This window comes from Parasteatoda tepidariorum, chromosome 8 (genome assembly GCF_982258835.1).
Source record: "Parasteatoda tepidariorum strain Cologne lab strain chromosome 8, Ptep-v5.0, whole genome shotgun sequence".
NCBI classification, from domain to species: Eukaryota; Metazoa; Arthropoda; class Arachnida; order Araneae; family Theridiidae; genus Parasteatoda; species Parasteatoda tepidariorum.
Genome location: NC_141762.1, coordinates 59,235,688 through 59,248,547, shown reverse-complemented (window position 1 = coordinate 59,248,547; position 12,860 = coordinate 59,235,688). Strand labels below are relative to the sequence as shown.

General features: G+C 30.0%; 1 protein-coding gene across 1 annotated transcript in view; it reads right to left on the bottom strand.

The window, feature by feature from the left end:
• LOC107444627 (uncharacterized) overlaps positions 1-12,860 on the bottom strand; it is a 91,965-nt gene that overhangs the window by 55,551 nt on the left and 23,554 nt on the right. Inside the window, exon 2 of the mRNA XM_043041074.3 lies at positions 3,016-3,112. Within this exon, the coding sequence (XP_042897008.2) occupies positions 3,016-3,097 (82 nt within the window). The 5' untranslated portion in view covers positions 3,098-3,112. The remainder of the gene's footprint in view (positions 1-3,015; positions 3,113-12,860) is intronic.

Genomic DNA, 12,860 nt, shown 5'->3' with positions numbered 1-12,860 from the left:
TTAATTTTACCTAAATCCTTTCCAAAGCGCTTCTGCGAAAATTACCAAGCTTTTTAATTTTCCCATAGAGCCAGGAACAAGGTAAATTTTACCATATTCTGGTATTTAAGACCCTAATTGCTATATCAATGTAAAATTAAACCCTGAAATTTACTTTCAAAGTAAACAACACTTAACATAAAGTGGAATAAACATTTATCAACTCAAAAATTTAATATTTTCCTTTTGCTTTTATACTTTTCTCCTCTGTGTTAAGGGTCGTAACTACACATTCAGCTTTACAGCATTATTTTATAATTTCCTTCATAGTTTAAAAATTTAGAACAAACATTAAAAAGTCTAGTTCTGGAAACATTTTTTTAGTCTTTTTTTAGTAGAGTATATCCCACTGCGCAGTGAACATTCATGTACAACTTGTAATCTATTGTAGATCTTAAATATAAATTGACTGGGTTTGAATTAAATTATAAATATTAATTAACCGTATAATTCGCATATACCAAATATTATCACACATTGCAAAACTATATTTTAAATTTATTTTACCAAATTCACTGCTATTTACACAAGTTAAATAGTTATTTAAACAAATCACATCGCAAAAATTGAGCTTTTTGGTGTTACCAGAGAGCTAAAAACACGGTAAATTTTATCATATTATCGTAGTTATGCTCAATATTTTCCCCAGTGAATAATTTAAATACTAAGTATATTACTTAAATAGTATATTTTATAAGACTGCGTCGCAAAAATTGTCCCAATTTTGAATTATTTCATAAATTTTGATTAACTTTAAGACTGTGCAAATTTAATAATTTTTTATTGATCATTATATAAATTTAAATAATATGCAATAACAGAATATAGATAATATAATATTTGTTGACAGCGCAAAAATATCACCTCACAATTTAAATATTACTTACATATTTAAACAAAATCCTTTAATTGAAATTCATAATTGCACCAATTTTTTCAAATAAAAAATTTTAATGTTTAACTATATCATTTTTATTAAAAAATAGTCTACATTTTTCATTAAAAAAAATATGCCACTTGATTCTTCAAGCAAAAAATCTTATTTCTAGTGTAGAACTAGAAAATCACAGGCTTCAAATTGGGATATCAAAAATCTTAACCTTCGGAAATTCCCAAGGAATTTCTAAACATTCTTAAAAATCATAGTTAATGTGGAATCAGTTCAGTCGTCTTGCACCTTTCCCCTCTATGCTCATTAATTATGCATTTTTATGACAACAGCTACTTTATTCTACATAAAACGAGAAAGGGATTACGAATAACATTCATTGCCTGAGGTTCCCAGCAAATAACTGCAGCCCGTTATTCAAGTTTTCTACCTTTCATGGTCACCTGCTTATGCAAAACCTGACATCCTGATCAGTTCCAATTTGGTGAAATTTTTATTTTTGGGTGAGAATATGGAAATTAAAACTGTGCTGATTGCATCCTTTTCTTGACAGTTTACGAATGAGTAGCTTTCAGGCTGAATTGCGTAAATTCACTTCTCGTTCTTAAACGATCTTTTCAGATGAATTACATCTCTCGATAAAATTTGATTGTCATGTAATTCTAAAATAATGCAGTAATCCTTGGTACACCTTACTTTTTACTTATGAATCTGTTATGAAGAAATTTAGATTATAAATCATTAGATACTTCATTATCATTTACGAAAGAAAATTAATGTAGCTTATACATTTCATTATTATTTGATTTTATAACCGTCGTTGAACAATCGACCCAATTTTTGGGTTTATAACTACTAATGTTTAACTCCGTAGGCTTGCAATTTTGAACCCAATCCAGAAGGCAACAGAACTCTTGGTTCAAAAATTCGAAGAAATTTGTTTTCGTGGAGGGCTTTTTGATGAAGCTAGCCCGCATTTGTGTTACATGGAGAGGAAAACCACGAAAATCTCCCATGGTTAGCCTGATGGCAAGTGGACTCTAACCGATGTTCCGTCTACCACTGATGATATTTTACGTCACTGTGGTCGGTGTAAGCCGGGTGCGGACCAGCCATCGTTGGGGTTCAGACCCGGGACCAGTATAACCTTATTGGGAGGCGAGCGCTCTATCCCCTGTGTCTTCACAGCTCAATGTCTTATATTGAAAAGATATGTCTACAATTTGTTAAGACAATATTTTTTGGATGTAATAAAAAAGTATTCTTTTATTAGTCCGAAAGCTTCTGAGACCTTCTTTTCATCTTGGTTTGATTCGCTTTATGAAAGCAAATTACAGTTTTTTATATTATTATCACCTAATTTATTATTGATATAACTTTTATGGAATAGTACAATAATAATGAATGATTGCAGCTATTAGATTTTAAAGAGCGCATAGTCATTTCACATTCCATAACTGTTGTTACATTTTTGTAGAATAAAATACTTTTAAAAAAAACCAGAAATAATCTTATTGTAGCAGATATAATGCTTCATTTATTTATACATCCAAACTTTAAAACACTAAATTTTAAATCATTCAATTGTTTAATTATTTATATTTTCTTTCATTTAAGTTCATTTATTAATTTTGTTCATTTATTTTTTATTTATTTTTTTCTTCATTTGGCTTCGTTACTTAATTTTATAATCAGATAACAAAATTGATCACTAAATGCATATTTTGAGATTTTGCGAAGTATTTATCAGAATATTTTTATGCTTAGAAAAAATTGTTCAGAGATTAGGGTTAAATTAGTCAAACAAATTTTAGTATAAAATAAGCATCATCAAACATAGTCAAAGCACAAATTAACCTTTATTTTTATTTTATTTACTTATTTATTCATTTTTTGACAATGCTTTATCAATCTTTCGAAAGAATGAGAAAATAAACAACTGCAACAAAAAATGTGCAGCATTAACATAGATTTACATTCTAACTTGTTATTGGCTACTAATGGAATATCCTTATAATAGTTCCTTCAATGTATGGTATACATGGCACACATTTGTGAAATAAATACATTAAAAAAATATTACTTACTCTGGTCAACACTTTCTGCAGAAACCGCTATCAAAATCGCCAAACTCAGCCACCTACAGAACAAAGATGTCAGGCGGCTCATTTGAAAACTCAACACCTGAAATAAACGAGAATAAATATAAAATGCGGTTTGAAATAGAACATTAGACAATTAGCTTAAAACGTGAATAAAAATCTCGTGGAGGAGTACCCTTAAGGAGTGGGTGACCCCCTCTTTAAAAATCAGGGTCAATGTCAAATTGAAACTAACAATAGTCTATAAAATTGAATAGAAGTCGCTTTACCAGTTCACTGGCCCACTGAAGTCGTCACCAGCTTACTTTGTTCCATGCAAACGATCTGAAATTCACTTTAATAACGTAAAACTTACGAGACAATTTACTAGCCAAAAATGGCAACATTGTCATAGAATAATGAAAGGAAAATAAGATCTCGAACGCAATGAGATTGATGCGGTGACAAAAAAATATCATTTAGGTTCAATTCCCTACGTTCACAACGCATTCATCTTATCTCACGAGATAATTAAAAAGGAACAAACAAGAATTAAAAAAAACTTTTTGCTTCTAAACCAGCTATTCTTAAAAGTTTAAAGATTAGCAAGCAATTTCGTAAAAATTCCTATCAGTAATATTATTTTAAAAATAGCTTTCAGACATTGTACAACTTAGTTTAAATGTTGATTTGAAATAATTTTTATAAAAAAATCTGCACTGTCTTATGAAACATCAAAACTTTAAATTTTAAAACTAAAAAACCACAAGTCTTCCATTTATAAAATATTTTAGTCAAACTATCGCAATCGTGTTCTTTCTCTCTTTACAATATTGTATACAAGAAAATGTTAAAAAATGTCTACGTTAACACTTAGAAATTTGTATATAGTGTTTCTTTAATGACTTAATAAAAAAAATTTAAACAATTTTGTAAATAAGTTACTTGATTTAAAAATTATTTTTCAAAAAAAAATTATTCCAACATGTGAATATATGCATAAATCACGTAATTTAAACATCTTGTAGCGAAAAAATTAGGTAAATGAATTTTTATAATAAATATGAAAAATATGATTATCATATAGGTTAAAAAAGCTATTTTAAAGTAATAAATAACATTTTATGTATATTAATTAATAATTTTTAGGAAAGCTTCAGTTTTGCCCGGTTTAAAATGCGCGAGATTTTTTTATAAGAAAAGCGCGTTTATATTGGGAGTGTCGTAATTAAATTTCTTACTTAAAGTAATAATTTCACTAGCTTTTAAAGCATCCACTGTATAAAATTCCGGATCAAATTATGGTATAAAGTACTGGCACTTAGAGTGTATCATCCGTAAAATAAATTTTTATCGTGAAATCTATTTTTACCGTGAAATATTATTCCGTCATTTTTACAGTAATATTTATTTAATGATAGTAATTCAGTGATTTTACATTAATAATAACTATTGTAAAAATTACGGTACATCAGATTTTTTGTTCTGTAACCTGTTGAGGTAAAACTGGATTTTACTGTAAATAGTACTGGAACCCTGAGTGACTGTACTTTTCTCCGGAATTTTTTACAGTGCGAGTTATGAAAGAAATGAGTTCAAGGATTAAATAAATCATACGATGTTTTTTATCTTGCGTGGCTTTTAGTGGCATAAAAAAACTAATAAAAAATTTCCCAAACCAAGTTCTTATTATAGTTTTAAATTTTAAGAACTACTTAAAGTAAAAAATAGATCCATTTCAATTCTAAATTGATAGTTATATTTCTAAAGCTTCAATTTGTCTTCGAAAAGCTTTTTCATATACACTGTAAAAACTTACAGATCAAATTACGATAAAAAGTATGAGCACTCAGGGTGCTGGTACTTTTTACCGTAAAATCCCTTTTACCGGAACATATTACGGTGCGAAAATCTGAAATACCGTAATAATTACCGTAAAATCACTATGACTAAATAAACATTAATGTAAAATTTACGATATGATATTTTACGATAAAAAGGGATTTTGTAGATGATGTACCCAAAATGCCGGTACTTTATAGTGTAATTTGATTCTGGAAATTTTTTATTGTGTACCTGATCCATACAAAAAAGATGCGGGGGAGTGGGAGTTTTGACTCAGTTTGTTTAACAGGCACTCCTAATTCTTAAAGTTTGACAATTTAAAATATTCAGAGCGCAAATAACAACTGAAATTTTACTGAAATATTTAGTGGTGTTATGTATGAAAAAATATTAGTTCGTAAAAAACGGGAGTAGAGAGCAAAATTTCTCTCGTGAATGGAAGAAAAAAAAACTTGAAGTGTTTCGTATCGGTTGGGCGATTTTACAAATAACGAATACAAGAGAGTTACGGTCCAAGTTGTAAAAAGCTCTCATGCGTGGAATGATGATTTTCTTCAAACAAGGGTCAATAAATTCATACCTTGAGAGATGAATGCGCAATTAAGGACAAAACGATGATGAAGGGTTAGGAAATGTTCTGCTTTTTTCGCCTTTCGGAACCTTCAGACGTTGATTCAAGGAATTTGTTAAACACACAAAGATCTTTAATAGGTTTGGAACGACATACTATGATGAGAGTTGTCGAAAGGACACCAAAAATTAGGTACATTGTTGTTGTTTCTAGATTATTTGCTCTCGTTATACACGCAAACCCTAAAAAAATTCTGACCACTACAATGCACAATTTGTTTAAATAATCAAACTAAATATAACGGTTAACTTTATTTGCTTTTATTAATTTTATATATTCTAATTAGTAATAATTACTAATAAGTTTGTAATAAGTTTGTTTGTAATAAGTTTGTTTGTTCTAATTGTAATAAGTTTTTTTGTTCTAAATTAGTAATAATTAGCAATAAGTTTGTAATAAGTTTGCTTGTTCTAATTAGTACTAAGTTAGGAATGACATACTGTGATAAGAGTTGTCAAAAGGACACCGAAAATTAGGTACATTGTTGTTATTTGTATATTATTTGTTCTCGTTACACACGCAATCCCTAAAAAAATTCTGCCCGTAGCAATGCACAATTTGTTTAAATAATCAAACTAAATATAACGGTTAACTTTATTTTCTTTTATTAATTTTATACATTCTAATTTTTATTCAATCTAATTCTATTTCTTTAATTAACAGTTATTATTTAATTGTACGCATTAAAATAATAAATGCATCAAAATCTTTATGAAGGAAATAGAAATTAGCATATTTAATTGAGATTACCAGAAACAGTTTTTTTATATAACTGCTTTTCCCGTAAACTTCACATTAACAATATTAAAATATGTTTTGGAATAGCGACTAGAAAATAAACACTCTGTAAAGAAAGTTTACAGGTGGTTTCTCACAGTTTTTTTCAAATACCGATGCGTAACATCATCATAAATCACAAAACTCACTTTTAATTTCGCTGTCGACATACATAAAAAGGTGACACGAAACTGTACATTCACGTTTCCTAAGAAGGAGAAAAAAAAGTCTCAAATTATTTTGAAGCAACGGGCTTCAAATGACGCAAACTTTGTCACCGCACTTATGTTGCTATTGAGAAAATGGCATAATGATGTTATTTCCTGTCACTTAAAAAATAGGCTCTCAGTTCTACTTCCTAAAACATTCGTAGAAACTTTTACTAAAGCGAAATGCACAATGATTTAAATTATTTTATTTTATTTTACAACCGTCTCAGAAAAGCCGACCCAATTTTAAGTATGTGATCATTTTTCAACTCCGTAGCCTTATAATTTTGTCCAGCAGAGAGCCAAATTAAAGTAGTTTGATCTCACTTGTCACCTTTAAATCTAATTGACGCACCAGAACCTTGTAATTTTGTAAACTTTATAATTTTGAAACCAATCCAGAAGACAAGGGAACTCCTGTATTGAGAATCGGGACAAACTAGCACTCGTGGAGAACTTTTTTGACGGAACTAACCCGTGTTTGCGTTACATGGATAGGGAGACAACGAAAACTTCCCATGGTAAGCCAACGGCAAAGAGATTCTAATTCTTCCAGTGAGGATATTTTTTGTCAGCACTGTGGTCGATGCAAGCCAGGTGTGAAATTCGTCTCAATCAGCCACCGCTTGGATTCGAACCTGGTAAATCTTAAGTTTATAGAAAATTTGAATAGTAGTATGTTTCAAAGAAACCAATATTATGATTTTTTGTCAATATTTCTGAGAACGTTTGAAGTGACTAATGTTGAAAGTTATTACAAAGCAAAAAGCTTCAATAATCGGGAATCGGGACAAACTAGTTCTCGTGGAGAAATTTTTTGGTGGAACTAACCCGTGTTTGCGTTACATGGATAGGGAGACCACTAAAACTTCCCACTGTAAGTCGACGGCAAAGAGAATCTAATTCTTCCAGTGAGGATATTTGTTGTCAGCACTGCGGTCGATGCAAGCCAGGAGTAAAATTCGTCCCAACCAACCACCGATGGGATTCGAACCTGGTTAATCCTAAGATTACTGAAAATTTGAACTGTAGCATGTTTCAAGAAAATGATTATTATGATTTTTTGTCAATATTTCTGAGAACGTGTGAAGTGACTAATGTTGAAAGTTATTACAAAACTAAAAGCTTCAATAATTGCCACTCATGGCATTCTTTTATTTGCAATAAATAAAGTAAAATGAAATGATTAAGAAACGGATGTCTTAGTTAACGTATCCATTATTTTTTTAAGAAAAAAAATACCTTGAGCATTAATGATCATTCCAAAATCTCGCCATTATTACATACTAGTTCAAAACAAACTATCTGCTTTAAGTGATCCATTGCAACTATCGAGAAATATTTTCGCCGGTAAACATCCTTATTTAGAGAAATCCTGACCTGTCCAGTTGTTCTCAATGAATCATTAGTTACTGAGGATAAAAAAAAAATTTCTTCTTTCCTCCTCCCTCACGCGAAAAACATGAGTTGGAATGTGACATTCGAATTTAATTTCACTCACGTTTCCATACCTAGAGATATGAAGAAAGAGAGAATGATGTCGTTGTGATGCTGACCCACAAAAAAATGACCCGGTCGAAGGTCATCGAGTGAGAGATAACAGAAAAGAAAACCGGGATCTGAACCTCCTAACATATTTAACTCCTTCATTTCCCAAAATTAACCATCTGCTTAAAAAGCACTATCTAAACTTTCCACGCAATCGTGTTTTGATTTTAAGATAATAGCTCTAGTAAGAGCTGACATTGGAGAATAATCTAGTTTCGCATGAAAAAAAATCCAGAAATATCATTAAGAAAATTGTTCTTTATGCACGAATCTTAAGAATTATTATCCCTTTAGAAAATCGAGCTAAACATAGAATATAATTTCAATAATTTTGCGTTTAACAAAATCAGGTGAGCGTAAAATTAAAATTGATATAGTAAACAATTATAAATTTTATTTTTCGACAAAAGAAAAAATACTAACACCAATTGCGCGATTTTTTAATAAGAAAATCCATCAGGATTAGAATTGACTCATATTATCGATTTTTTCTTCTTATTTATTATTAAAGGTAATATTAATTAAGTAAGTCAGTGTTTCCCAAAGTGTGGTAAGCGTACCCCCTGCTTAGTGGGGGAGCGCGTTTTAATGCGAAATATCTTGCAACAAACGAAAATTTCAAAACATTTTATTCAAAAACAAAGCTAGCCATGAAAATTTACGATTATGTATTTTTCTATTGGCTATTTTTTGCAGAGTTAACAGTTATTAATTAGTGATGTCAACAGCCAGTTGTGATTTTTATTTGTGCAATTTTTTATAGTAAGAAATAAATTTTTTATGAGTGGTACACAGCGTTACGAAAAATTTAGAAAGAGTACACAAAAGTCATAAGTTTGGGAAACACTAAAGTAAGTAATAAGGTTAGGTACTTCTGTTTAAATATTGTTTGTATTTACATAAGATTTTCGCAGTGTTAATGGATTTTATGCAAACCATCATAAAATCAAGCCCTACTGGCCAATAAAATTCTATGCAATTTAAACAGCGCAATAATTTTGACAATAATATTTTCACGTAAGTACATATGCAAACAATTCCTTAAAAAAAACTGCGTAGATGTAATTTCTCTTTGTTCCGATTCTATTAATGTAAATATGTCAGTGCATGCTTATATTTGAAAATTGAGGATTACAATTCACGTAAAATTAAATTTTAAAGTAAAAATCGCGATATAGAGTTTCAATTTACGAGATATAAACATACTTATTCTTAAAAAATAAAAATTACTTTTTTTTAACTATGCCTATCATATTCTCTCTTATTCTGTAAGAAAAGCTGATTCTTTTTAATGTGCTTCATAAAACTTTTTTTATGGATATTTATGAAGTTTAAAATGAAACAAACGAAATGAAAACGCATATGTCATCCAACCAATTTGTTAAATGACAATTTAAAAAAAAACAATACTTCGTGTTTCAACCTTTATGAAAGGCATCAGTTTGATGTAACTTAAATTTTAGTTTCAAAGCAGATTAAGCAATATTTATTAAAAATGACGTTTTTGCTTGAGAAACCAGAAAAGTATATTTACTTCCGTGTGAACAAAACAACAGAAATGGAACGAGCTGAATTTTTACTCGGTATTAATTGATTAAAAGAATTAGATTCGCATCACTGATATCGCATTCAGTCACGTGAACTCCGTAACATTTCCAACAACACTCGAAAAATGTAATTATGGCTTTATTGTTTAGAAACATCTTCTTAAAGAGATACATTTCGTCTTCTACAAAGTATTATCTCGCTTAAAAATAAATAACATGGCTTAGAATATCTAACACTGAGTAGTATGTTGATCTTTGGCCTTTTGCAAACACTTGCCAGAATCAGAACTCGCTTTGGAACCATAGTGCTTAAGATTAAGGTTTTTACTTAAGCTACATGCTGATGCGATAGCCAGCCGCAGACTACTTTCTACCACCTCTTTGAAGAGCACTTCATCCCTGCCCTAAACTATGATCGAGCCATTTCCACAACCATAGCTAGATTGAGGACTAAACACTTCAAGGGAATGAAAATATCTCCCGATGGCCATCGAAGCTGCAGAAGCTGTCCTCACTGCATCGACACCGAACTCTCTCCTGACCATGTCTTTGATTGCCCAGCCATACTAGCGAAGCTCTTCAGGATCCATCTGGATCCCCCGCAGCAACTCCTATATTCCATTGAGATTATTGGTGTGGCCAAAGCTATTATAGATACTTTTGGACAAATTTAATTTTCCTTGTACTACTGGACAAGACAACAACAACAACAACTTAAATTATTTTCAGATCTGTAAGATAAAATTTAGGCGATTTTCTTAAAATTGTTGAAATAAAGTTTCTGATGTCAGGGAGCATGAATCGAGATTGCGTGGGAGAAAGTCATTTAGTATTAGGGGGACCGGAAAGTAATGTCGCTTCGGTGCCTTTGATATTCGTAATCAAGATTTTATTTTTAATTAATAATGTATTCATCCCGTTGGCAACAAGATTTCAATGCCGGATCGAAACTGAATGGAAAGGGATCGAAAAAAATTAATTGGTTTTTAAGGCTAACGAATATTTAATGGTTAGCTTTCCAACTTTAATGGTAACCAAACAGATTGCACAGCACGCTTGAATTTAAATATTCTAATTTTCCTCTTTCCTCCAATCTTGACATCGCCATTAGTTTTAAAGAATAAATTTTTCACCGTCTAGTTGTTACCCTTGACTTTGACAGCTCTGAAGTACTTATTTCAATTTTAACTATTTTCAAGAGTTGCCCACGATATTTTCAAAATTCTTTATGGATTGATTTTTTTTAATAACTTAAAAACTATCCGACAGCCATTGAGTCACCCAAACAACCGTAAGTATGGGTTAGGGTATATTTTAGCATAGTAAACGGAGGGAAGTATTAGAAATTATTTCCATTTCTGTCATGAACTAAGATAGAAAACTCATTCCAATGTTCCAGTACGTGCTGTACTGTTTCCTTACAGACCTCTAGGGCAATAACTTAGGTATATAATATATATATATATATATATATATATATATATATATATATATATATATATATATATATATATATATATATATATATATATATATATATATATATATATATATATATATATATATATATATATTTGCTACTGCTTAAAAAAGGCAAAATCCGTATTTTTAATACTCTAAAAACCATATTTTTAACACTCCAATTTAGCTCTGTATTTGTTTCCTTTGTATATTGCTCAAAAAATAAATTATGTTATTTTTTCTTTCTTTCACGATCAGTTTTTAAACTTATCCTTTCCAACAAAATCTACACTCATATTTCGCATGAAAACTAAATTCGCATCCAGCATTTAATATATTTTTTTTTTAAAAAATTAAGGAAAACTTAAACAAACACAACTGTCTACACTATTGTTCAAAAAACATCGTTTTTCTTTTACTTTGTTTATTTCTTGGAAAATATTGTTAAATCATTAATTTTGATAATTATGCATTAAGCCTTTATAGTCATTGCGCATGACAATTTAAATCATACAAAATGTACAATTAAAAAATTTTTTTCATTCTAAATAATTCCGGATCAAATTACGGTACTTCGGATGACTCGTGGATAGGATTACGGTACTCATTCATAAAATCCATTTTATTGCAGAATCCATTTTTACCGTAAAATATTACACCATAATTTTTACAATAATATTCATTTAATTTGAGTGGTTCATTGATTTTCGGTAATATCATATTTCTTGTTCCTTAAACATGTTCCTGCAAAAACGGATTTTACGTAAAAAGTATCAGTACTGGCTGCCGGAATTTTTCACCCTAATTTGATTCGGAATTTCTTAACGTAATTGGACTCGGAATTTTTTTAACGTAATTTGATTCGGAATTTTTTAACGTAATTTGATTCAGAATTTTTTAACGTAATTTGATTCGGCATTTTTACAGTTTCATCTAATCATTAAAAATTAAAACATTCTTATTGTCACAGCTGAACAATTATTTTCCACGCTATAAGCTTTGTCACTTGAGATTATTGAAGTATTGATAAAATCTTCAATTGCACTTTTTATTTTACAGAGTATTTCTTTAAAAAAATACAATTTACAAAAATATATCTGAGGAAAAATAAATGATAAACTATCACTTTTTATAGTAGTAAACGGTTGATTGATTCAGCTAACTACCTTATGTTCTAGTTAAGCTGCCTTCGATATGTAGAAGATATCGCGCCCAAGTTCATCCATGGTCTGAGGCTATCTCAACACGACAACGTTGTTGACCAGGATGTGCAGAAACATTTATTTGGATGAAATCAACTGACACTTTCCCTCAAATGGAGTTCGTAATTTATTTCAAAAAACACCAAAAAGGTCACTGTGTGAGATTTTTATCAGGACACTGAAGGATAACACAATTGGGTCTTAAAAGGAGAAAAACCCTGTGACAAACATAAAAAGTTTGTAAAAGTTAAAAGAATCAAAGACATTGCTCAAGGCGACGAGGAAGACATCGTATACACAAGGACGACCTACATTCTTAAGGGAAATTACATGTGGACACTAATGTTGATTGTATCTTTGCTTAGATCAAACAACCATAAACGGAGTAAATTATTTTTTTGATTTATGTCAAATATAAATGCAATATAACTCGATTTTTGAACAGTATTCAGTTTTACTATCAAATAGCCTTGTACGCTTTTTACAGAAATAAATTTAATAAAAAGCAACAGGAATGTTAAAAGGGAATCACAATAATAAGCAATGAAATTATATTCAAAAAATTCTTTTTTCCGTAAAATCCGTTTATACCGTAAAATAGTATACCTTAATTTTTACAGAAATATTTAAT